The 26164-nt window shown below is 39.1% G+C and overlaps 4 protein-coding genes across 9 annotated transcripts in view; all 4 read right to left on the bottom strand.

Moving 5' to 3' along the window:
• The window catches only part of LOC111334377 (calumenin-B), a 6649-nt gene extending 596 nt beyond the window's left edge, over positions 1–6053 (bottom strand). Inside the window, exons 1-7 of the mRNA XM_022940470.2 lie at positions 5656–6053; positions 4467–4666; positions 3754–3917; positions 3559–3619; positions 2128–2225; positions 1469–1561; positions 1–1183 (exon numbers count right to left, since the gene is read on the bottom strand). The exon at positions 1–1183 is cut by the window's left edge and continues 596 nt beyond it. Of these exons, the coding sequence (XP_022796205.2) occupies positions 1085–1183; positions 1469–1561; positions 2128–2225; positions 3559–3619; positions 3754–3917; positions 4467–4666; positions 5656–5999 (1059 nt within the window). The 5' untranslated portion in view covers positions 6000–6053 and the 3' untranslated portion in view covers positions 1–1084. The remainder of the gene's footprint in view (positions 1184–1468; positions 1562–2127; positions 2226–3558; positions 3620–3753; positions 3918–4466; positions 4667–5655) is intronic.
• An 807-nt stretch (positions 6054–6860) lies between these two features.
• LOC111337997 (calumenin-B) lies at positions 6861–11904 on the bottom strand. 2 transcript variants are annotated; one of them, XM_088758923.1, is made up of 7 exons: positions 11145–11904; positions 10416–10606; positions 10029–10162; positions 9529–9589; positions 9328–9419; positions 8589–8681; positions 6861–7396 (listed from the first exon to the last, which is right to left on the bottom strand). In XM_088758923.1, the coding sequence occupies exons 1-7, from the start codon at positions 11279–11281 to the stop codon at positions 7274–7276; spliced, it is 831 nt and encodes a 276-aa protein (XP_088615049.1). In that variant the 5' UTR covers positions 11282–11904; the 3' UTR covers positions 6861–7273. The 2 variants fall into 2 exon arrangements, with proteins under 2 accessions (XP_088615049.1, XP_088615050.1); XM_088758924.1 differs by lacking the exon at positions 11145–11904 and adding an exon at positions 10812–11130.
• Positions 11905–12050: 146 nt separating this feature from the next.
• LOC111335283 (calumenin) lies at positions 12051–16652 on the bottom strand. 4 transcript variants are annotated; one of them, XM_022942949.2, is made up of 7 exons: positions 16403–16652; positions 14752–14942; positions 14301–14443; positions 14072–14132; positions 13827–13918; positions 13293–13385; positions 12051–12583 (listed from the first exon to the last, which is right to left on the bottom strand). In XM_022942949.2, exons 1-7 carry the CDS (start codon positions 16531–16533, stop codon positions 12527–12529), a joined length of 768 nt encoding a protein of 255 aa, XP_022798684.1. In that variant the 5' UTR covers positions 16534–16652; the 3' UTR covers positions 12051–12526. The 4 variants fall into 4 exon arrangements, with proteins under 4 accessions (XP_022798684.1, XP_022797974.1, XP_022799420.1 ...); XM_022942239.2 differs by having other exon boundaries at positions 12051–12739; positions 14755–14942; positions 16403–16651; XM_022943685.2 differs by having other exon boundaries at positions 12051–12739; positions 14833–14942; positions 16403–16651.
• Positions 16653–17001: 349 nt separating this feature from the next.
• LOC111333471 (DNA-dependent ATPase/E3 ubiquitin-protein ligase HLTF) lies at positions 17002–26110 on the bottom strand. Of its 2 annotated transcripts, XM_022939392.2 has the most exons (15): positions 25873–26110; positions 24668–25416; positions 24247–24321; positions 23375–23650; positions 22813–22976; positions 22654–22725; positions 22005–22230; positions 20637–20783; positions 20282–20550; positions 19911–20090; positions 19353–19492; positions 18549–18886; positions 17975–18268; positions 17708–17788; positions 17002–17631 (listed from the first exon to the last, which is right to left on the bottom strand). In XM_022939392.2, the coding sequence occupies exons 1-15, from the start codon at positions 25883–25885 to the stop codon at positions 17479–17481; spliced, it is 3177 nt and encodes a 1058-aa protein (XP_022795127.1). In that variant the 5' UTR covers positions 25886–26110; the 3' UTR covers positions 17002–17478. The 2 variants fall into 2 exon arrangements, with proteins under 2 accessions (XP_022795127.1, XP_088615044.1); XM_088758918.1 differs by lacking the exon at positions 22654–22725.
• Positions 26111–26164: the final 54 nt, after the last annotated feature.

Raw genomic sequence — 26164 nt, 5'->3', positions numbered from 1 at the left:
ATTTCTTGAGACATGCCTCACAGAATTCGTGTAGACAGTCAAGCAGTTTGACACTGTTGTTTAGTTCTGCGCTGCGGCAAAGGTTACAAGTAGGAGAATTGTTATTTTCCCTTGGAATGACAAAAGAGCCAACAGCAGAATCCATTGCCGTGTAATCAACGTGATATCGAAACCAGCTCTTAGTGTGAATGTAAATTTTGGATCCACTCGTTACCCTTAAGTACCTATCGCACTGGAATTTATTACTTACATTTCCGCTCGGCTGCGTAACCGAACTCCTGTTTTCTAAATTTCAGAACTTAGCACGGGTAAGTATTTACTAACAGCGCAGTACTACCTCTAATTCTAGGGATAAGATAACATTGAAAAAGGATGAAAGTCAAAGCTGGTAACCTGTCAAATTCAGAGACAAAAAAGACGTAATTATATTCTCGTGGGCTGATGCATGGAATTTTGCAATGAATGATTTCGTCAATCGGGTTGTCGCGGTCATGACCTAGATATTCCGCAGGCGAAACAATACGCTTAGGGGAGGAGTTGGTGAATGATGACAAATGGGTTTAGGGGTGGAATTGACGCTTTTTAAGAGAATTGAAGTACTAAGAAAAATTTGCCTTTTGCTCAGATAGGTAGAGAAATAGAAATGACGTCTCTTTGGTTGGTAGATAAAACGGAAAAATAAGCTGACTCAGTTGATGAAAGAGGAAACTTGATATTGACTGTTGCATCAATAATTCAAGGACACAAGTGGTTTGACATGAGTCGAGTCACTGGGTACAAAATCCAATTATTCTCTTCCTCCCCCACCCTATTGACATCTGTCTTCTTCTCTCTCGTCTCCAGTTCTTTCTTTTTTCATTTCAAGTTTTTCCTAACGGACAATATATAAGAGAAACAACCGATAAAGTAGGTAGGAAAATGAAAGTACGATGTTATTTATTCAGGGATACTAATGATTCTGCGTGGTCACTGATCAATGGTGCATACTATTATAGTGTGCTTGTTGATCCGGCGAGATATCGCGAGAGGGCAATGAAAAATATGACAACCTAAAATTAGAAGAAGTCGCTGCGTCTCATCTCTTTCATAATTCTTCTCTGAGGAGATCTCCGTATCTAGTTACTCGACTTCCAGCGAAAATGTCATAGTGCTTTATAAGTTCACCTTCTGTCAAGAACTTATCCTGCAAATAAACAAACAAAAAAAAGCAAATACACTTCAAATGTTTGATTTGAATATAGGTCAGTTTAAAGACAATACTACATCGCATGTTGACAAAGCATTATTTACATATTTTGTTTGTTTGTCGCCACGTATATGTCACTTTAACCTTAATTTATCCTAACAGTATGCAGTGCGCATGTCAGATATAAACTAACCATGCTGCTGACTTCACCTCAATATGAATTAAAAAAATACTCTTCATTGAAGCAATCTTAAGAGTGCTAGGTGTCAATCAAATCCTTACCTTGTCGTCATCGCCTGCCTTCATAAGATGTTTTGCCTCGACTTGTATAGGATCGCCATGCTCGCCGGGAAGGATCCATGCTCGAATCTCACTCTGCAGGTATACAAAGAAGAAAACCGATAAACATTCTCCACCACACCTTTAACCTCGGGGAACTACGTATAGGCTTACATATATAAAAAATTCAGCCTCATTTTTTTTTCAAGTTTATAATTTGCAATCCTTAACTATTCTTGTTTTTGAATGATATCTTCTTGCCTTTTTGGAATTTTTGTTTCTATTTGAGTAAACTCATATCCTAAGGATTTATACTTCTCAACGAGAATTATCAACGGCCTCCCCCCCGGATAAAAAAAAAACAATTCCATAATATGGCGAAAACAACTCCTTATTGCATTGTAGGTCAGTTTATAGTGACAACGCTACATCTTTATACATGTAACTTCCTCGTTGCGGCACGAAACCTTTTCAGATTTTTGAGCGAACGCCTGAATATTTTTTTCTTATTGAAGACAATTTTCAACGGACCTAAAAGCCAACTCGAAAATATGATAAACAAACCCCAAGTCTCTGTAAAGTAATCTAATTCGTCATATAGAAGAGAACAGAAAATACCGATTTGCAACCCCTACAATGACGTAACTCGAGAAAAGACACACCCTATCAAGAAATCCATCCTTGTCCGAGTCTAGTTCTTTACTGAAACTCTTTTTGAGCACTTCTATGGTTGTCTCAGTAAGCCTTTTCGCTTCATCACCTGTTGTGATAAATCAGTAAAAAAAAGGCAATAATATTACTTTCGTATGATGCACGATCCTCGCAGTAGAGAGCGCTATTTATGCAATAGCGAAAATCAGACCTGAAAAAAATCAGGCCTGTATGTGCGGAATTCGAATCACTGACCTCTGCGATACTAGTACAGCGCTCTACCAATTGAGCTAACAAGCCAACTGGGAGCAGGCCGTTAAGTTGATTCGTAATAAACCCGTGATGATAAATCAAATACGATAAATGTATAAAATTCATATATTTTGACTTGCGGTATTAGATACGTATGATGCACGATCCTCGCAGTAGAGAGCTATTTATGCAATAGCGAAAATCAGACCTGAAAAAATCAGGCCTGTACGGGATTTGAACCACTGACCTCTGCGATACTGGTGCAGCGCTCTACCAATTGAGCTAACAAGCCAACTGGGAGCAGGCCGTTAAGTTGATTCGTAATAAACCCGTGATGATAAATCAGATACGATGAATATATATATCTTTTCGTGGGAAATAGACTACTCGACCCCACAAAGTCACGAGTCAAGTTAAAAATTAACTTTGCGCTAATTGTGATTGGTCGAAGGGCTTCGTGGCAAATTCAAACTAAAATTAGACTTGTCTTTGGAAACACGATGACATAAACAAAGGGCAGTTCAACGCTCCAAGTAATGGGCTCCCACTAAGCACAATGGTCATGATGTCAGCAGGCTAAAAACAGAACAATCGATCCTGAGTTTGTTCTAAGACTCCCGGTTAGCTCAATTGGTTAGAGCGCCGGATTGTGTTGTGCGGGAGGGCGAGGGTTCGAGCCCTAGCCGGACCAATACTCATGGTCTTAAAATAAGTGAGGAGAATTTGCTACCTTTCTATAATCAAGAAATGGATAGATATTCTAGTCTTCTCGGACAAGGACGAATAAACCGTAGGCCCCTTCTCCTGCAGGGTTAGGGGTAGGAGACGTTAATTTCCCACGCACGAGATTACTGTGTGGTGGATGTCCTGGGATGGGTGGGTGTTGGCCTTGAAAAGCCCCTATGGGGAGTGGTCAATTAACCTATGTAGGTATGTATGTAGGTATGTATGTATGTATGTATGTATGTATGTAAGACTGTGGCTGAAAACCAAGCAACACGAGAACTAATTGATTCCACAGATTTAGCCATCCATAATGCGCAAAAGATTGTATGTTGTACGGCTCATCTAACATGGAGAAAAACACGCCTCTTCGCACGGGAGAAATAGATTCAGGAAAAAAATTCATACATATATGTGAAGATATCCTTATAGAATAATGAAATGAACAGGCTAACACACATACATACCAATGTATTCATCAGCGGATATTTTCCCGTCTTTGTTCGTGTCAAAGATATCCAAACTTTCCTGACAAAGCAAAATACTGAACATGTTAAATTTTTGAGTACGATAAAATCGTGAAAAAATATACACCAATTAAAAAACAAATCACTCGATTCGCAGTTTTTACCCGCCCTTTGTACGAGTCACGTGACACTTACCTCAATAAGGTATGTGGTCATCCTTTTGGATTCCTCGGGGTGAAGGAAAAGTGAGAATTCTTCACGGGACAGCTCTTTATCGTTGTCTGTGTCAGCAAAGTCAAACCGCTTCTTTTCACGTGAAACTAATTCCCTGAATTCTCCAAGAACTTTCTCGTCGAGGCCTTCAATAGATAAAACGAAGGCCTGTTCAAATCCAACTGCGTGGAATTTGGGACCTCCGGAACAGTTCCGGTGTGGAGGCAAATTTTTTTTTTTTTTTTCACCAGGAACCTCAAAAATTCAAACCAATTAATGAACGATAGACTAATTTCATGTTTATTCCAAAAGGAATAAATGTTTCCTTAAAAGGATACATACATACATATACTTTATTTAATCTCGAATTTGGAGTAGCTAAAGAATAAGCTAGTATCTTCGAGTTACAAGTATAATTCTAAATACTACTAAAATGTAAAATGTAAAATGTAAAATTGTAACATTCTAAAATTTAACTATGAGAAAGAGTCATACTGTAGAATCTTGCGCTTGAAATCAGAAAAGTCAGACGTTCTAAAAGAGTCCAGAAGAGAGTTCCATAGTTTTGAAGCCATATATGAAAAGGAGTGAAGACCATAAGTAGTAGTTTTTGTAGACGGTAAAGACAAAATATAATTTCCGTGTAGATTATAGGATACAAATTATAGGATGAAATTCCAAATTGAATTTCTCACCTTTTTCATGAGACGACGGGTACTGGGTCTCTATGTATTCTTCCCATGAAACCTTGCCGTCCTTGTTCGTGTCAATGTCGCGCATTTTCACATCAGCCTGGCGCAACACATGTTTTTTCATGTGCTGTTCAATCCATTCGTACAGCTCAGGAATTGAGATTTTCTTGTCCCTATCGACATCTATTTTTGGGAACAGTTCCCTGTTACCGAAAAGTGAAGAAAATCGCCTATCACTTAAGAAAACTAGAAAACTTAGATGAAAATTTTATTGATGAATTAGAAAAGAAATTGTTATTGAGAGAATGGAAACTCCCCCCCCCCAGTCCCCCCAAGGATGAGATTGTTTCATTATCATATGGCTCTTAATTTCCTTTGAATTAATCTTTTTTTAATTGCAATATAATGAATCATTTATTGACAAACGCCCTCTCGGTCACGATAGCAGCATATTGGCGTTTTTTGGCGCTTTCATAAATGGAAATGATTTTAACCGAACAAGTGTGGCCAAAAGCCCATACATAATGACTTAGTAAGTTGACATGGTAACGTCTATCCGGCTCACGGCGTGTCATCATAAATCAACCGCAAAGGGTAATGACGTAAAAGTTTTTAATCTACGTCACTTTCAAACCGCGTATTGGAAAAGTTTAAAAATTAAAAAATGGCCTCTGGCTATTTTGTGGTTAGGACACAAAGCTCTTGCCATCGAATGGATGGGAAAAGAGTACTTCATCATGAGTCAGCATCACAGAAAGTGGCGGAACTTGAACTGATAGAATATTACCCTTCTCCAAGGTCTGTTAAGATTAGGTTTCTAGCTCAACACAACCGCTTTATTTTGCATGCGTTTCCTATATCAGCCATTTTTAAAAATGGGTTAGGGTTAGGATTAATCATTTGTTTTTATCCATTTAAATATTCCAGTGAAATGTAGTGCGACCACTTCTGTGGGACATAAATCAATCAAAAAGACGTAAACTTAGAATAATGCTTCCAAAACCTTTATCTACAACACTCTATTTATGGGAGGTTTTTTTCTAGTCGCGAAGGCGCCCCCTCACTACATGTGCCACTATACCGAAAATTTTTAATGTTTTCTTCATACTAGTGGTGAAATTTTCCAACAGTAGGAAAACAAACTTATTAGTTGTTTAAACAGTGGTAGTAACAAAGCAACAAAGCTACTTACGAGAGTTTTTCCATCACTTCATCAGCGGGTAGATCGCGCCATTCCGAAGATAGCTCTCGGCCGAGAAAAGCTTCATGGTCGTATTCAAGATTATGTTCCTCGTCTTTGTAATGTTTTTTATCCGATATAGTGGGTACCGACGGGTATCTCAGTTTAGTGGCCGACACATTGAATGCGCATACACAGATCGAAACAAAACTTATAACGCTGAGGCCTCGAAGCATTCTGAACCGCGTGGACGAACGAAAATTACGAGCTGAACTGAGAGACGGATTGTCAAATGATGTACGCAATGAATTTTTTCTGAGTGTTCTCGAATTTAAAGGCTCCAGATATGGTTTCATGTAAAGCCACGTTTCTTAAAATATTGGACGATGCGCATCCTTCCGTTATGTGGACTGTCAGTCAAACATATTAGTGCCACGATATAACACTGTACAACCCGTATGACAAAAGTACTTAAAAAATTATAACTCCCTCATAATTCCCTTGAAACACGGAATACCTCCTCCAGAAATATTCGTATTGCGAACTTAAAAGTCAAATCCAATAATTCTCTTCGAAATTTTCATCAGAATTTGTCTTTAAACTTCAAAACTTTCTTGTTCTACATCTCTCACGGTTGCCCATCGAGTTTATGAACAAGCGGATATCTTAACATACGCGAAAAATGTTCACCGAGCCATTTATGACCAAAGAAGCATTCCAATATCAATTTAGTATACTCTGCCTACACAAAGGGTCTTGAATCAGCTACTCAGTCTAGCGTGTAATCTGTAAAGCTAAATTTAAGCTGGACTGATATTGGATTGTTTGTTGTTAGACCAAAGTACTTGAATGCGAGCACTGCCAATGTTTCCGGCCAAGCGTAGTGACTGGCTGTTTAGCCAAAGATCTTAAAATGTATGCCATAACCAAACAAAACCTTGTAAAAAAAAAGAAAAACTTGCACGCCAAATTTTTTTAATCCGTTATTTTACCCTGTGTTTTTTGTTTGTTCGACTTTAATTTACATGTGTTTTTGCTTCCAGTGTATTGAATCGTTTCTTTGTTTTCATACATGATGATTCACTAACGAATTTTGATATGACAGATTATCACAGGGAACGTACTTACTCGGAATTATTTGCAAAGTGGAGACTATGGGGGTGGGGTGCAGAGGATAAGAGATAGAGAAATACCTTCAGATTACTCTTGGACAGAAGGAACACAGAATTCTGTTTATTGTAACGTAGTTCTTTAACACCTGATTTTGGTGACTGTGCTAACAGTTTAAAATACATTAACATAAATCTTCCTTAACCAGTGACGCTTTGTTACTACAGTGCTTAAAGACGAATGGGGTTTTTCTTATAGTTTCGTTTGAAATAACTTATATTTGCGAAACGAAGTTTGACTGTGTTGTAGTTCTTCGCAGACTTCTCTACACCTAACATCTACGTAACCGATGATTCCCGATTTTTTCTATCATCATTTTCATTCAAAATAATTAAAAAAAATTTTGCAAAATGATTGAACTGTATTCAATTTTATAATTTAACTTTGTTCTGTATAAGGAACTTAATAGACAAACACTTTTGGAGTCAAAGAGAGAAAGAACAACAAAAATATTGTATTTCTAAAGTTCATCCTTCGCCTTTTCAGCCGTTTCGTTCTTTTTCTTTTCACTTTCCAGAATATCATTAAATGTCTGGAACAGAGCGAGATTCTTGAGAATTTCGTCATCAGTGATAGCGCCATCCTACAAAGATAAAGAGATATTACATTATGAGAATCTAAAATACTATATCTACTCCGATAAGCGCCCACGATCAAATAACTACACTCCTCCAAACAAGCGCCCATCCTCCCAGGCCAATATTTCAAACAAGCGCCCCCCTTGAATAAGCGCCCACCCACCTGGGCTAATATATTCAACAAGCGCCCTCCTTGAACAAGCGCCCAACCCCCCTAAGCCAATATTTCAAACAAGCGCCCCCCTTGAATAAGCGTCCACCCCCCTGGGCAAATATATTCAACAAGCGCCCAACCCCCCTAAGCCAACATATTAAACAAGCGCCCCCTTGAATAAGCGCCCAACCCCCCTGGGCTAATATATTCAACAAGCGCCCTCCTTGAACAAGCGCCCACCCCCCTAAGCCAATATATTAAACAAGTGCCCCCTTGAATAAGCGCCTAACCCTCCTGGGCTAATATATTCAACAAGCGCCCTCCTTGAACAAGCGCCCAATCCCCCTAAGCCAATATATTAAACAAGCGCCCCCTTGAATAAGTGCCCATCCCCCTAAGCCAAAATATCAAACAAGCGCCCCTTGAACAAACGCCCCACCCCCCTAAGCCAAAATATTAAACAAGCGCCCCCTTGAATAAGTGCCCACCCCCAAGCCAAAATATTAAACAAGCGCCCCCTTGAACAAGCGCCCACCCCCCTAAGCCAATATATTAAACAAGCGCCCCCTTAAATAAGCGCCCAACCCCTTGGCCAATATATTAAACAAGATCCCCCTCGAATAAGCACCCCCACCCCCTTCACCCAAGTAAAGCCTGTTTATTTTTGCCACTTTATTAATAACTTTTTAAGCTTCCGCTACAGTTGAATCAGTATAGGAAGAAAGTTTCTTTCTCATTCCGATTATTTCTGTCTCCATTTGCTTGCGTAGTTCCTTATGTACATTATCTGTTCTTTTGATTTTTGTTCTATTGCTGCGCTATTCAATAAGCGCCCCCCCCCTCTCGATTAAGCGCCCCTCTTCCAATAAGCGCCCCTCCCCATAGCCGAAATGAAAAAAGAATCGCCCAGGCGCTTGTTCGAGGAAATACAGTATTTGTATAACTAAATGTCATTCAGCTAGAGCTTTCCTTTGAGAACTTTTGGCAGGTAAATTGGATGAAGAAAACAAGGGTGTAGCCTTAAGATAACAACAACGGCTAACCTTATTGTCGTCCGCCTTTTTAAGAACTTGCTTTGCTTGTCTTTCAGCCAAAGACGAAGTACTAATTGACTTTATCCATTCTTTTATTTCCTCCTGGAAGAAAGAATATAAATAAATAATCACACTTTATTTCAACTGATTTTTATTCAACATAACAAATTAATACGTCTAAACCCCGAAGCCTCTCTTTGGCGTAATTCTAGTGCCCAACCGACGTCAGCCAGTTCTTTCTGAAGACGGAAGACGAAAATCGACGAACATGCGAGTCAAAATCAACAATAACTGGTCTTTACTTTGACGGTTACTTCGATAGCTAAAAACTCTAATCAAACCAGAAAACGCTCAGCGCAATCATAACAATCACGAAGTCTTCATTCTTAGAGACAGGTCATTATACATCGCAGGGGGGAGGGGAGGAAGGGGAGGGGGAGGGGGAGGGGGAAGGGAGAAGTAGGGGGAAGGAAAAGGGGCAAAGAGGGAGGGGGAAGGGGGAGGGGGAAAGGGGGAGGGGGAAGGGGGAGGGGGAAAGGGGGAGGGGGAGGGAGCAGGATTTTGTTTATGTCTCGATATAATTTACCTGAACCTCCCCTTAAGTTCTGTAATAATCGTATGATTCCCCCTCCCTTTCATTGGCAGTTTATTGCCAATCATTCTTGTATAGTAGCGAAGATTGATGCCCCTTTGTTTCTCCTGAAAAGCATGTAATTCCCCCCCTCCCCCCCCCCAAAAAAAAACCTACCCTGTCGAGGCTTCCATCCTCATTTCTATCGTTATCTACGTAGAATCTATCGGCAGCTTCCAAATCTTCTTTTTTTCCCTTGAACACTTTTGCTGAAAGAAATTGTGACAATGGTCTCATTTGTAAATAAACTCCAAATCATGTTCCTCGACTACTTCAGTTACTCAACTTCTGACGTAGTTTCAAAAGATTTCTAATTACCTTTATACTCTTCTAACGAAAGAAATCCATCCCCGTTTTTGTCTCCCGCCTCCATGTAATCCTGTTAGGTGGAGTGAAGGATATTTAGCGAACTTTTCGATTGAGTATTGTAAAATTAAAACCAGAAATCAGAGGGGCCAATCAGAAAAAGGGAATTTTCACAAGAAGTCAACCAATGAGAAGTCGAAATAAAAACCAAAACTATTTACGATCTCCCGCGCTTTCACAAGTGATAGAGTCGCGCTTGCCGAGTTTTTCATTTGCATCTCAATGCTTGGGAGAATGGCGCCAATTTTCTGGACCAATCACTGCGTGAAATAAAGAAAATAATGTAGTCCCAGATAATTTTTGACACTCAGCAGACTTGCCACTTCCCTCCCCTCCCCTCAGTTCTTCTCGAGCTCTTCGACACAAATGCTTTCAAATTCTCGTTTTGATGAGGAGGCAAGAAATTGGCAAAGGATTGCACCATAATTGAAGGGAGAAAAGAAAAATTTGACCTCAGTAACCACATCAAACATGTGAGGTCTCTCCTCTGGGTGAAGCATGGAAGTAAGTTCATCATGGTTTAGGTGGCCATCTTTGTCTGCATCTGCGAAATCGAATCTTCTTTGCTGTTGTTCTTCTGAAGAGGCTGAGAGAAATCAATATTTAATAAATAAATAAACCAATAGATAAAGAATAGACTAATACGAGAACAAACTGAGTGAATGAACAACCAAATTGAATTATTAATATACCCATTCGAAAATATAAGCTTAGTATTAAATGCAGTTTAGGATTACTCAAAAATAACCTCATAAAAAAAGCCTCTATAAGAAAGAAGAGTGTTTGTAAAGCAGACAGCTTCAAGATTACAATGCAAAATTCAACAGCTATGCAATTACCTCCAGCGTCTTCTTCACTTTTAAGATATTCTTCCCAAGAAAGCATGGAATCTTTGTCGGTATCAAACCTGGCCACGAATTCCTTCGAATCCTCTTTGTACATTTTCCTCAAAGTTTTACTAACCCAGGCAATCATTTCTACTTCATTCACTTTGTCGTCGTTATCCTTATCCATGACTTCAAGGAGTGCACTGTAATTAACGCGAAAAAGAGGAATAAATTGGAATATATAACTACAGGAGCCCTTGGGGTGTGCTTGCTTATCAATTTATAGATTTTTCTTGTACTTACGTTGCTTTTGTGGCTAAAGATTTTATTCAAAATATCGTAGAATTCTACTTCTGCCGAAATTTTATTCAAATGCCTTGAAGGAATCTAACTGACAGCATTGCTCACCATGTTAATTTTAACAAGTCACGGACATTGAACATTGATCAGTTGACGAAGAGAAGTTGACTTCATGTCTGAACAGATGCTTTTCGAACTGAAATCTGGTCCAAAGAAGAAAAATCAAAATGAAGAAAGCGCCAACAAAGTACGAACACGAGACCTTTAGTTTCCCAATTAAGTTGCATACAAGCAATGAACAAACAAACAAACAAATTCCAATCTCGATCGGCTTTCAAATACCCATACACTAGCACCCCATTTGAAATATTCTAACAAGACCAACAACTCCAGTTTCCAATATCTTCTTGAATATCATATAACTACAAGCGTTTCACTTACCTAATAGTTTCGTTAATCTTTTTTTCGCTCTCTTCTTTAGTGGGTTTCTTCGGTTCTTTTTTCGATGAGAAGGCCAACGTATACAAAATGCAACCGCAACACAACAGAAGACAACACGAATTCCAAACTCGAAACATTGCGAAACTGAGGTTTGTACGCTTTACCTAAAGGGCGCTTTGTACTATCATATAGCAAGTTTAACTAAACTAGCGAATATTATATCTGTGACCTAGGATTTCGTCAATTATAGAACACGTTGTATGCTTCGTGTGAAGCCACGTCGCCTAAGTTATCGGCTGATGCGCAATCTACCGTGCCGAGAAATGATGTCGTCAAACACAAAACAAAAGGGCCTCTATAAATTATAACTCTTAAACTTCAGAATAGGAAATGAGGAGAAAAGGGAGGGTGAGAGGGGAGCAACACGGAATAGTGGTCTTTTGAGTCAAATATCTGGTAAAAAATTAAAAAGCCAAAATCCTTTAAAGTGCACTACCCTTTTCTTACTATTTAGCAAAACTACGAGCGAAAATTTATTCACTGTCAATAACTTTTTTTTCCGCATCCCATTTTCGTCAAAGCCTCCCGCAGGCTACGCAATAGGAAAAGGTGAATTTAAAATAAAAACCCCAGGAAACATCTCAATATCAAGTTCTAATGCCTGCATGCAATACACGAGCCTCTTTAACGCGTATACCTTACCACGTTATCAAAGCCAACTATGATATTTCAGATTTGTTCAATGTTACAAACTATATTCCTTCTCAAGGAGCATTTTGAGCATTTCGCCAAGTGATAGATTGCTTATCAAAACTGTTTCACTGATTTCGCCCGAGAGCTTTCAGCTTGAATTTTTTCGAGGTTATTTATGAAGGTTCTGGATTTAAAGAACAACGAAGATTGTAGTAAAACTTTACAGGGATTAATAGACAAGCTTGCCGAACCATAACGGCACGAAAGTAATGCATTAGCCTCAATATCATTCAAAAATACTTCTAAACAAGATCTTAAACAAACAAATGACATAATGTCAACATGAAATATTGGATTTTTTCAGGCATTGATGATAGTTCTCCAAGTTTACCTACATTATCATATTTTCACTCATCATATCACAGATCTCGAGCCCAGGGTCATTTCAGCTCCCTCTCAGCGGCGTGGTCGTCATTTCTTAGCGACCATACCGCTGAGAAGAGGCCAAAAATGACTCTGGGCTCGAGATTGACATATTACACAACACGACACGAGATTGTCATCTTGTACGATTCATCAAGCCGCTGGTCTAGAAGAATGCGTGCTCACATGAGATCCTCGTAATCTTCGTAATCTCAGGTTTCTTAGAAAAAATATCAACCAATGCTCAAAGCGAAGAGTTTTTTTCCCTATTTACCTTGAAGTTTCCTTCTTTCAACACATCTTCTACAGTTCGGTGTTTGCGTCTTTGGAAGGTGAATAGAGGAAACCAGAGATGTACTATTTTATGCCTAGTTCCTTCACAATTCATCTTTTACTTTTTGTTGTGTTTTGAATCCTTCAGGCCCGGCGGTGAAAATCTCCATGTGATTCATGATTTCTTTTTTGCTTAAAAAGCCATCCTGTGTGTATTGATAGGTGAAGAAATGAAGCTCTGAAGTCGATCAGCTTCTCTAAAAATCGGTGTCTGTGAATCTGCGCGGCATGGGGGACCTGGGCGCAGTACCCTCCCTTTGCGTTTCAGTGCTGATATTATTGAAAACGTCTTACATTATATATTTTCGTGATCTTTCTACAAATCTTTTCATATGAGCATGGTCTTGGCCTAATCTCCCCTTCATCCCATGTTTCCACTTACTCTGGAAAAGTTGGTACTGTACCAATTGAATTGAATTGAATTGAAAAACTTTATTTAAGTGTTTATGTTTTCAGCTATAAGCTAATGGGGGACACTAAAAAAAATTTAAAAGTGAAATACATTTACATATGTAGATGATAGTTATTTACAGTACATAATTAAAAAGATTACAAAGTTATTTAGTTAAGTTTTAAATTTCAACGAGAGTTGAAAGGTAGACTTTTCTTATGTTCTTCTTGAACGAATGACTAGGGTACGCAGAAAATGGACGGGAATGGGGGCAAAGCCTCCTGTTACACTAAACACCTAAAAATTACCTTGTTGTCGTCTGCTAATTGAACTTGTCTTTGTGCTTGATTATTTGCTTGGGCAGAAGTGTTCACTGCTTCCAACCACAGCTTCATCTCCTCCTTTGTAAAGGAAAGGAGGTTAAATCAGCAGAGATAATTCGAGCAGGAATTGCATATAGGCTCACTGATGTATCTAAAGAAACTCAAATGAATGTGATCCCTTTAGCTTTGCCTCCATGAGTTTATACCGTGAAACGTTTTTCGTTATATCGTTGAATTGATACTGAAAAAGGACAGAAACTTCTCAAACAGAAAAAAAGCTACGATTAGAATGCTCTTAACGTTTCCTTACTTCCCAGTTCAATTTTTTTTCAGATTTTCTTAAACCTCTGTTTTTACTGTATGTTTTCAAACTCCTTCATCTGATCCTTCATTAAAGCTCCCCTGAGAAACTTTTCACCATAGAATACCATATCTGTACTAATCAAAAATTTATTCTTCATGAATTGGTCGGTTTTCTGAGCAATTCAAAGTTAAATATCCCCTATAAGTTATGGATACTTTGTTCAGTTTTCCATCACTGTCTTTATCTAGTCTTTTAAAGGATTCTTTCGCTGAGTGTTCGTCCGTGTTTCCAGTATCAGCTGTTTTCCCTACATGGAAATAAACAGTGTGTGAACTAAGCAGCATAAATTAAAATTTGATCACTAGCATCCAAGTGGAATTAAAAAAATAATTCGTAAACTTTCTTTTACTAAATTTATAGGTCAGGTACAGAGAAAAGAAATTTAAAGAAAAACATTTACCTTTGTACTCTCTAAACGATAGAAGACCGTCATTATCGCTATCCATATATTCCATGAACTCCTAAATAAAAACAACCTCATTTTTAGTTTTTAGCTCAGAATAGAACAAAGGTAACATAAATTTTGTTTGTTTGTTTGTATTTCTGCAAAAAAAAAAAGATAACCTTGGATATCAGCATTATGAATAAAAAAATTAATATATTCCACCTTTACAAGCACAGCTCCTTACTTCAACTATTACTCCAAACATGTTTGCACTTTCTTCGGGGTGGAATAAGGAAATCAGCTCATCACGTGACAGCAAACCGTCCCTGTTTACATCAGCATGTTCAAATCTTTTACTATCACGCCTTTCTTGCTTTTCTGTGAAACCTACAAATTGATATACAAAGGAATAAAACCATCGCGCATCGCCTAGCTCCAAGTACTCAAAAACGTTTAAGTTATTAAAACTATAAAAGCATGTTTTAACTACAAAGAGTTGAAAAAGAATTCTTACTACCACTGCAGCCGCAAACCGAGAGTTAATTCGATAGATGAGAAGGTAGAAAGGAAGGCTCTGGAAACGAAAGTTCCTTAAAAAGAGTTACAGCGGAAAATACTGAACATTGCGTCATTGCTGTAAGGGGAAAGGGGGGGGGGCTTGGTGCGGGTAAGAAGAAGTCAAAATATTCAATTACCACCTCTGTTTTCAGCGCCCTTGACATACTCTACCCAGGAAACCTTGCCGTCTTTGTTAGTGTCCAGTGCACTCAGTTTACCGTCGGCCTCCTGTCTGTAAAACGTTCTCATGCTCTTCTGAGTCCAAGCAGAGAGTTCTTTGACCGATATGTTACTGTCACCGTTCCGATCAATCAATGATAAAACTGACCTACAATGCAATGCAGGGGGAAAAGAGAGTTTTGTTTAAGCAATGTATGATTCCATGAACAAAAGAAGTGGTTCTTCCTTCCTTTTCCTACTGCAACATTTAGTCGAACTTGTATTAAGCGGTCACTCACGGGGAATGGTGGGGTGACCGCTTAACACAAATTGACCGAGTAATAGAGGTTGCACAGATTAGGGGTATTATTATATTGGGACTCAGTAAAGGGTGATCGTGACCGCTAAATAGAGGTGAAAGTTACAGTGATCAAGGGGAAACAAATTCGGGACTTTGAAAATTACTTAATACACGGTGACCGCGCATACGGTACCGCTTAATACAGGCTAGACTGTACACAAAACTGAAATAAGCATCCTATGGATATCTGTTCCGGAGCCCTACAGTTCTTTAAAACTTAAGATGACAGCTTTTCCCAGAATAACTAGTTTTTAAAATGAATCCTTGTACTTTGTCTTGAAAGTTTTAGCCTACCAAAAGCTGCTTTGAAACATTGCGCGACGACTTTAGAAAAGTTAGTGTTTGATCGTCACGCAACACACTTGTCACGGTACAGAAGTCGGTAGATTACCGTAAATTCTGTTGAATATTTTGACAACATACGCTCTTATAAAGAAATATTTGTGTTAAGTGAAAAATCCGTAATCGCCTTACTGTTTCAGAAGTTTCAATGCTTTAATGCTTTAATAGGTTTACTCCTAAAACAGTTAAAACTATACTACGAGTTTTTACAGTATATAACTTATAACTATATTTAAAAGTATTAAAATAGTGATGACAATAACATAAATAATAACATTGATTATAAAACAATAATATTTCTAAAATAAATAATTAAAATTAATATACACCGCATAAATAAAAGCTCTACTGTCTTTAAATATATAAGGACACATTGGCCTTGAAATCATCTAGAGAGTTAGGGATTTGAGGTAAGTTCATATTGTTCCAAGTTCTGATAGTTCTGGGGTAGAAGGAATAATTGTATGTGTCATTCAGGGTGCAAAGCTGTTGGAATGGTACACAATTTGGGTACCTTGATGGTCTGGTAACTTGCATTATCTCGGATGGTAGCGAGATCCCAACAAGGCCCCTATAGATTTTGTAGAACATGCAGGTTTGATTTATCAGTCTTCGACGTTCCAAAGAATCCCATCCTAGTGATTTAATCATCTGAGAGACAATACTGTGACGAGAGTAATCATTATTGACAAACCTTGCGGCACGTCGTTGGACCATCTCTATCTTATTATAAGTATAACGACTCTCTTAAAATAGACCAGTCTTTCATCTTCACACGTCAAATTAGTAGATGTAGTTCAGATACATTTTAGACTAACGAGAAGTTATCCTCGTCAATTACAGTTGTAGATCAGTAGAAGCCTATCTTTTTTTTTTACCAGCTATCGTCTAAAGAGAGCTTAAAGCATTCAAGATAAATTGCAAACCTTAGTTTGGCCTTTTCTTTGTCATCGCTGCCGTCATCTTCGGGATTGACAGAGGTCTCAGGTCCCCGAAACTCCGCTGTAATTCTCGTACACAACACGTAAGTTACAAAAAATAATAGCGACAAGGCCATGCTCACCAAACCTACGAGTTAACACTTAGGATTATCAGCGAATCTTCGAAATGGTAAGCTTGAACTACATACTACATTCTTTTGTCTGCGAAGATAACCACGTCACAAAGCTCTCGAGATATCCGGTGACAAACGGAAGACAAGGCACATTGTTATTTACTTCGCGTGACAAGTTCTTTGGTGACACGGATACCAGACCGCTTTGCTTGAAAGTCTCGCACAGTAAACTTCTTACTCTGCTTTTGACAGCGTTTAAGTGAAATAATTTGAAATAACCACATATTAGTGAAACATTTCACACCTACTCGCCAAATGATCATCTAAGTATTTTCGTAAGTTGCTTGAATTACAGTTTTATCACTTGATATCTCCCTCCCTTTCAATCCCGATTAAACATTTCCTTCTGCTTTAAGGAACAGAGAAAAGGGAGGGCAGCGCATTCTTTAGACAAATAGCCAGAACAACAAAAACAATTCAAAAGTTGTTTAATACCTTTTTAGTGACTCGGATGGCTTCATTAAAACCAGATCTAACTATCATAAATATACATCTTCCAATAAAAATATCTATATTAATTTCTAATGGATATTTATCATTTAAGATATAAACCTTTAAGTTAAATTTAACAACACTTATTAAAAAAAAAAAAAGGACATCAGAGGACGTTGACAAAACAGGCAAACAAGTCACCTGTAGAAACAAACAACGATTCGTTTCGTTTCCTTCGCACAATCGTCAGGCTCGGAATGAGAGCCTTAGCGGTCAGCGGATACTCCAAACGGCTAAAACTTGTCTCTTCAATGCTTATTAAACGAAAGAACCAGAAAATGAAAAACGAGTCAAAGGCAACTGCTCTAGGAGATTCAGCCATTTTTGGAAGTTCCAAAAGTCTTCCAGACAGTATAAGTCTGATATCTTGGTTTCTTATTGTCCGTATTTCACTCGTTACAGACCAATCAGATGCTTGATATCTCTGACTCGAGCCCGCCTCCTCTCTTCCTGGCTCTGTCTCTGTACACCGAAGGCCTGGCCCATCAGCGTTCGCTTCCCTTCTTGCAATGTGAGCATGCGCTCTTCCACAGAATTCATCACAATGTACTGAAAGATAAGCTCACAGTCAACGACACTGCGCAAAGAACACCAGTTAGGATTCAGAACTATCGTCAACACCAACCTTTGTAATAATAACTTCTTGTGTTTGACCCAGTCGGTGGCTACGATCAAAACACTGTTCCTCAATGGCCGGATTCCAAGCCTAAAACAACAAATCACAACAGAAGAGTAAAACCACACCTCGTTACCAGACTGCCGCAGTATCGTTTTCCCATAATTCAGTAAGGGTTTATTCAAATGAGTATTAGTTCGACCAGATATTATCCGAGCAATGTATACAACTGAAAAGCTTAATGTAATAGAAAGGTTTAAAAGTGTTAGAACATACCGGATCCATAAGAAAAACTCGTGTGGCAGCCGTCAGATTCAAACCCACGCCACCAGCTGTCAGTGACAACAGAAACACTGTTGGTGAACTGGAACAAGTTTTGGCAAAGCTCTCGATGGCTCGGGCCCGAGTCTCCTGCATCATTCTCCCGTCCAACCTAACAAAATTGAAGTCTTCTTTGTGAAGCGCCTCTTCGATTAGATCCAAAAATGAAGTAAACTGAGAAACTACAAGACTCTTTGTGAAGGGATCCTTATCTCGGATGGCGCATAACGCTCCCATCAAGGCATCCAGCTAAAAACGTGGAATAAACAACCACAGAGATCTTAGTACATAACAAAATCAAAAGAATTGAGCGACATCCATTAAGTATCGAAAAAAAATTCGGTATCACATCAATTATAAGTTGACTTCGCTCTGGGTGATTAGGCTTGAAAACTCTGACAACCCTCCCAAACAATCAGTTGGCAAAACCAATGGCGACTTGGTCACCAGTGTTTTCCCGCGCTATAGTCAGTTTGGTTTTCATGGCTCTCTAAACAATGAAACACTGCTTTTAGGAACACTTCCAGACCTTGGAACTTTTATTTTTGCTATCTGAATCCTCGCTAGTCTTCTTTGCAGACGGTAACTTTTGTTTCTTTTTCTCGGAAACTTTAATCAGTTCGTTCACATTTAGGGGCGCACGACACAGAGGACAGCGCGGAGCAAGATTCTCCGACGTCATCACATCCATGATGCACTGCTGACAAAAGGCATGCGCACAGCGCGTGATGACTGGTTCGACCAGGGATTCGAGGCAAACCGAACATTCTTCGTCACTTCCCGAAGACAGCGTCGCGAGTAGATCTTTGATAAGCCGTTGGTTGTTGTAATCCATGTCAAGGTCATCATCATCAGAGTCTTCAAGTCCTGGTTTAAAAAAAGCGACCATTTGTAGTATAGAAAATATTGGATATACAGTGCACCTGATCTAGTCTCTGCAATATGAATGTCGCGACAAGTGAAACAACCTATGCCCGCGCCAAATGTTCGACATCTTTTATATAAAGAGCTAAAAATCGGTAATTTTTCCCACAGTTCGGACGCTTTTAGCGTTTATGATCCTACCAGCATACAGGACGCTGATTGCATATGAAGCTTACCCGGTCTAACTAGATACCGATTATCGGTAGCACAGTTATATGAGCACCCGATTTCCACCCGATTCCCACCCGACCGCAGATCGTAACCGGCTCGGTTTGAAACCTCATCCGAGGATTTGTTTTCTATGTCATAGCTTCACGACGAGTGTTAAGACATCTTCTGCTTAACCAGACAAAGCAGAGATAAAGTTCTTAAAAAACATCATCCCACACATAAAATTAATGATAGATACCTTGCAATAGATCCTGAGCACGCTGCAGCGAATGACATTCTTCCTCACAGAGCTTAGGATGCAAACAAAGTTGGCGAAGACGCATAAGAATTGCAAAGCAGTGCGCATACTTGGCGAGGACTGTCCCATTCTGAAGATATCTGCAACGGAAAAGTAGATGAAAGTTTCGGTTCAAGAAGCAACAGTATTAAGATCATGGCTTCCAAGCATTCCTCGTTGAAAATCAGATGATTGTCAACAAATGATGGAAAAACTCAGCTATTGTTTCATTTTTTCCCAAATTTGTTCCAGCTAAAGAAAACTTGTTTGCAAATATCCAACCTTTCCTCCTCTTCGCAGCCGTTCTTCGATCGAGTCACGCAGTGCACTTTCCCAACCCCCCCCCCCCCCGTCTCTCTCCTGGACTAACGCCCTCTTCCCTTGGAGCCATTCTGGGGCGAGATCAAAGAACGACGTTAAAGGAGGCTATCCTGCCCTAAGCTTTTCCAGGATTTTCAGAGTTTGTATGAACTCAGATCAGAGAGATAACAGACCAAACAGTCCTACAAAATGTCTCACTTTTTGATGATCAGTTGTCCGTGTTTCTGCATAGAGTCATATAATTTTCGTTCTTCTTCGGACAGTTCCACTTCTTGAATTACCACAGTTCGGGGAGGCAGTTTGACCAGCGGTCTTCCCTCATCTTGATCTGTTTTCAGCCTTCTGATTGAGATGTGTTTGAGGAGTTTCTGTAAGCGACTGGAAGTGAAAGATGACCGCTCACGAGATGAAGAGAGTTTTCTTATAGAAGAAGTATATCACGTTTAAATGACCAATGCATTCAGCAGCTTCTTAAAAACCTCAGAAACTTGACAAGCATGCATATGGCATGAAATAATTCAAACAAATAACATTTTAAAGCCAAATTCCAAAGGATGTAAACAGCTTACTTGACTGCCAGTTCATCTCCTCTCCTCACACTGGATGCCAAGGCAGCATTCCACCATTTTTTATCATCGAATGGCTCCAGCCGTAGAAATTTGACCACAGACCACAGGTCATCCAACCTGTTCTGTATTGGGGTTCCTGTGAGAACCCATCGGCGCATTGCCACCAGGTCAATCATTGCTTTAGTCAGACGAGTCTGAGGATTTCGTATGGTGTGACCCTCATCTAAAATGACCCGAAGCCACTTGATCTTATGAAGTGGAGAGTCGAGCTGAATGGCAAACAAAAATATTGATTTTGGCCAGTTTCTAGAACAATCCTGTAGAAGGAAATATTGTACATATAAGTGCTTCTTACCCGTGAGTAGTCATTTGTCAGTGTTGGATATGTTGTTAACACAACATCTTGCTGTCTGAGGAAATTCACATCTCTCAAACGCTCTGCACCATAATACATGTACACTTGCAAGCTGACATCTCCATGGACATGGCTGCATATCTGATCCTACAAATTGATAAAAGGGTCAAGTTTACTACACTCTGAGAGTGAAGTTTACTAAAGTAGAATTTAAATGTTGTGACTGTGTTTTCTTATGATACATTTGACCCTCTTCACCCTAACATCAACATGCATATTCTCCATACTGTTCTCTATACATTTCCTAAGGTGCAGACAAGGAGAATTTGTTTAACAATCAAGAGCTTCTTTAGTTGGTGATCATCTCCTTTATTCTCGTGACCTTAATGTTGGAATCAGAGGTGATAAGATGCAGGCCACTCTTCAGGCTGGTTTTCATTAGCGACGGAGTTGGAGTCATAGTCGGAGTCGTAAGAGCGCTTATGACCTAGTGAAAATCGAAAAACGGAGTCGTAAGCGGAGTCATAAGCTCGACGGAATTGGAGTCAGAAGAATCAGAACGTTTCCATTTTCTTCCGATTCCGCTTATGACTCCGTCGCTTACGATCTAGTGAAAATCACATTGTCAGAGTTGGAAGCGGAAGTGGAAGAATAAACCAATCACAATGCTTGATTCCAGGCCCGCGAAAGTACAAATTTTGGCACCAAAGACAACATGGCTGACGAAGAGCAAGTTTGGCTCTTATTAATCATTATTTTGCGCAGGCAGAGACAATAAAGGAATAATATCGTTCGAAAAAGAAAGAAATTTTGGGTTCATGATATCTATCGACGTCGAGCAGCTTAGGAAGAGTATGCTAACCTCGTCAGCGAACTACGACTTCGTGATCGTGAATTGTACTTTCCGCAGGTTTCGAGTATTTTAACTTTTAATTTTGTAATTTTACAGTCAAGCTCACACGTTTAAATTTGTTACGGCTATTTGTGCATTTTGGAAAGATGGAATTGAGCATTGTGATTGGTTTATTCTTCCGCTTCCGCTTCCGACTCCGACAATGCAGTTTTCACTGGATCGTAAGCGACGGAGTCATAGGCAGAATCGGTGTTCTGCTTCCGACTCTGTCGGTTTGATTTTCACTAGATCTTATCGCTCCACGCTTCTGATTACAACTCTGACTACAACTCCGTCGCAAGTGAAAACCAGCCTTTAGGGGTCAGAGGGTTAGACTGTGTAAATCAAGCAAATGGGGTCAGGGAATATGGGAAAGAACAATAGGAAAGTGATTGCTCACTTCTTTACAAAAACCAACCTCATAGAAGGAAATAAGTTGTGCCTTGGGGAGATAAAAGGGTGTTTTAAGTACTCACTGTCCAGTTACTGAGCACAGATAATGGACACACAATCAGTGTGGCACTATGCTCATCCTCTGATGGGGAGTTTTCCTTGCCTCTGTCACTTCTGTTTATACTGTCATTGCCTGTAGACAGCCATAAATCAGCTGCCACATCAGTGTTGAAATCATTGTCAATACTGACAAGTTGTGGCAGTTCCTTCTTTACTTTGTTTTTGTCTTTTTCCTTCTTTGTTGATTTGCTGGAGGCATGATTAAGAACAAGAGACCGTTAAGATTACAAATACCTCTAATCTATTTGCTAGCGAGCTCATCAATGGGTTCTCTACAGCTCTATAGTTTGTAAAGTTTTTGACCAAGGAGTTCAAAGTTTCAGATTTGAATCCCCATGGACCTCTTTCTTTGTCCCATGTTTGGGTCGAGTGTAAAACATCATAAATTTTGTCAAATGTCATAATGCAAATGTCAGTGTCACATGTCAGAAGTCAAAAGTCAATTGTCAAGTCAAACATGAAAAGGTGTTTTCAGTGATTGATGTGTGCTGAAATGTTATTGTAACTAAAATGCCATAAAAACTATTTCCAAAAGTAGTAATCCAAGGCTCACATGTATGGAAAAAAAAAATTACCAAACACATAGACACAAAAATGTCTGGACAATAATACCTGCTTAATTGGGAAAGATACATTTGCCTGAATTTAAAGCCAGGCTCTTTTAACATCTTACTGTCAGCCAACCTGAAATGTCATAAAGTACTAGCATGTTAAAATAGAAAACATCTTACAGATGTTAACTGAATTAAATAAATACAAAAATATACTCACCTCTTCTTTTTAGGTGTAACATGCTTCCGCTTCTTTATGCTTATCACTTTAACTTCTTCTTTAATATCCTTTGGATCATCTTCATCACTGCTTCCCCTGTGAGGCATCTTCTCTTTAGGTTCATGTTTGCATTCTCCATCTTGGTCTGAATTTGACATCTTTCGCTGTTAGAGGAATATCAAAAGATACACCTTGCCAAATGAGCATCCAAAACGGATAGTGAAATTGGTCACTTGAGCTGCAAAATTAAAAGCTAATATTTTTTTAAGTCAACATGGCAACCAAAAGGGTCACAATTTGAAATGTTTTTAAATCCGCAAAGTCATTCTTACCTTTTTTAACCTTACATCAATATACACATGCTCTATACAGAATACTGTTCCCTATACATTTCCTGTAGCACTTACAAGAAGAATTTGTCTAACAATCAAGAGCTTCTTTATTTTACGATCATTTCCTTTGTTCTGATGACTTTTTGTTTGATTCAGGGGCAATGCTGTTAAGAGAATTTAGATGCCTATCATTCCCAAGGGTCAAGGGATTAAGCCACAAAGTAACAAACCTTGTTGATTGACCTTGAGAACATCGGCTTGCCGTGAAGATGATTGGCCATAATCAAGCTAATAACAACAAGAGTTTTACCCAGACCCATATCATCTGCCAATATGCCACCCTTGGGAGAGTGTGGCTTCCTATCAGTGGACATGTTGGTTCCCTTGTTAAACCATGTGCTCTTGTTAACTTTGTTCCAGAATGGTGCCAGATCAGTGTTGTTTTCTCTTGTTATCATCCAATTTAGAGCTTGTAGCTGGTATGGGAACAGTCTTGTAGTAATCACCTTTTAGTAGAACAAAGATTGTATTTTATTGAGAAGAAGCATACAGTCAGTATTTCAATGCAGTTACTATGTCTCCACAGAAATACAAATTAGGAATGATAACAGGATTTACAGTACATGTATTAAATTAAATAAAAATAATTTGGGTGAAAGAAAGGTCAATTTATGAGCCTGTTTCACCAGCCTCTACAGTTACACTCCAACCTCCATCAACCAGGTTTTTGTCAGATTTCCCTGACAGTTCACTGATATAGTTCACTGTAATAGACCTGTTAAAGTCAACCAAAACGGACTCCAATGTGACAATTGCGACATGTGGTTCCATTCTCGTTGTTGTGCCATCAGCGATGAACTATATTAATTAATATAGTTTGTCGCTGACAGCACAACAGCGAGAATGGAACCACATGTCGCAATTGTCACATTGGAGTCCGTTTTGGTTGGCTTTAACAGGCCTATTACAGATACGCGATACTTACTTAAACCCCTGAGGGATGCGATGTACTGTGATAATCTGTGTCTTGCCCACGAAAATAGCACAGACGACCCAAGACACAAGACTAGTTTTACACCTGCAATACTCTACATGTTTTTACCTCAGGCTGTTCTGCTTTGGTTATCTTGTCATATTCTATTAAACCATCAAAGAGTTGATCCAAGCGATTCAGTGGCTGAGAATAAAAAAAAATCCAATATTTCTTTGACTGTTTGGACACTAGTGTAAAATTAATAGGAATAAAAGTCTTAGGTACTTTACGTACTCTTAGGACCCACTTCAATCTCACATTTTACATGTGTGCATGTACATTTACAGGTCAAGTCATAGTATAGAGGATGTTAAGGACAAAAAACTCTCATCATTGCACCATGTGATTGAGCAAAAGAGGATCAAAGAAACAGTTTGATTATACAATGCATTACTGGTGCATACTTATTTTGGTTTTTGCTGATCATGTGTGACACTGTACACAAAAACTCAACAAGTGCTATGAATTGTCTCCTAATTTCAAATCTTACCACAGGAGTGGGAGACATTGGAGGCTTCACATCTTGTTCAAATGGTTTGAAATCCTCTTTTCCATCAACTTCCATTCCTTCACAAGTAAAAAGACCTGTACAGGAAGCTTGACATGTTGTGAGAGCACTGTTATTACCCCCTCCAACACTGGAAGGCCCAGGGCACGAACACACAAGAATGGAATTACATTTGGTGCATGGTGTGAAATCTGAAAAAATGGTTGGAATATCAGGAAGACTGGTTGTACTGTTACAAACAGATGGTGAATCACTGTGTGAAGAATTTGCCACTGTTTGGAGGTTGGTTAGGGTGGCTGTTGTGTCATCCATGATTGGGATTCCTGGTGCAAAACTTTCTGAGACTTCCAAGGTTGTAGTGGACACGACAGAACTAACTGGATTTACCAGTGATGAAATACTTGACTCACTTGTGACTGTGTCTGATGTTGAGGTGGACTGAAGCGATAAATTTGAATTTTTTGTGGCAGCATTGGAATGACCTAGTGTTACAGTAGTAGCTGAAACACCTTTTGGTGAGGAAACAAGAGTTTCGGTTACTCTTCGAGGAACAACAATTCGAGGTAGTGATGAAGTTGTAGTAGCACAGTCATTCCCATGAATACATGTAGCTGGAGTCAACATCTGGGCTGAAGATGCATGGGTAGGAATCATTCCTAAACCTGGTTCAGGTACAGTAGGGAAAATGACAGCAGCAGGTGAGGTATCTTTTTCAGCTGGTGTAGAGAATGCTGTTGATGTTGGGAAATAAAGAGATATTGTGTTACTGTTGGCCACCGTTGGAATGTTTGATATTGAAACTGTACCATGTGGATCAGTGGTTGTTGTATCTAGTAAATTAACTGGTGCAGTTTCCGTCTGTTCAACAGTTACCGATCTATTAGAGAAGTGATAACCTTGATTGAGACTTGAGGTATTTGGCGAAATTTGGGTGTCACACTGGAGATTTTGACTCTGATTTGGTTCATTCACACATGACTTAGTACATTCTTCATTTTCTTAATTTTGTCTATTTGGACATGCAGTTTCGTCGCTAAAATTCACATCACTTTTTTTAGCCAACACTTTGTTATTCCCAAAGATCACTGAATTTTGCTCGCAATGATCATTTCCAGTACAAAACTCGACGTTCTGCTCCTGGATCGGGGATGTATTTTGCGTTACTTCATTCGTAGTTGTAAACATACCCATTTCCGCCATGACATGTATCTTCGCCGATTGGAAGTATTCACCAATTTTGACCCTTTAAACAGTAAAGATCCAGAGCAGTCTCTAAGACGAGAGAAAGTTCTGTATTCTCCTTGTTCATGAACATTGAAATTTGGGCGTTCTTTGCAGAAATCGGCCGTATAAGTTGTTTATGTAGGCCTCATCAAACTCGAAAGGTTTTGATTTTTAGCGCGAAACATCGATAAACTCACTTGGCCTCGTCAGTCCATATTTGGATAACTCCCTGGGGAGCAGCTTTCTAGTAATCTG

Source organism: Stylophora pistillata, chromosome 4, assembly GCF_964205215.1.
Source record: "Stylophora pistillata chromosome 4, jaStyPist1.2, whole genome shotgun sequence".
Classification (NCBI taxonomy): domain Eukaryota; kingdom Metazoa; phylum Cnidaria; class Anthozoa; order Scleractinia; family Pocilloporidae; genus Stylophora; species Stylophora pistillata.
This window is presented reverse-complemented; position numbering and strand designations above follow the sequence as displayed.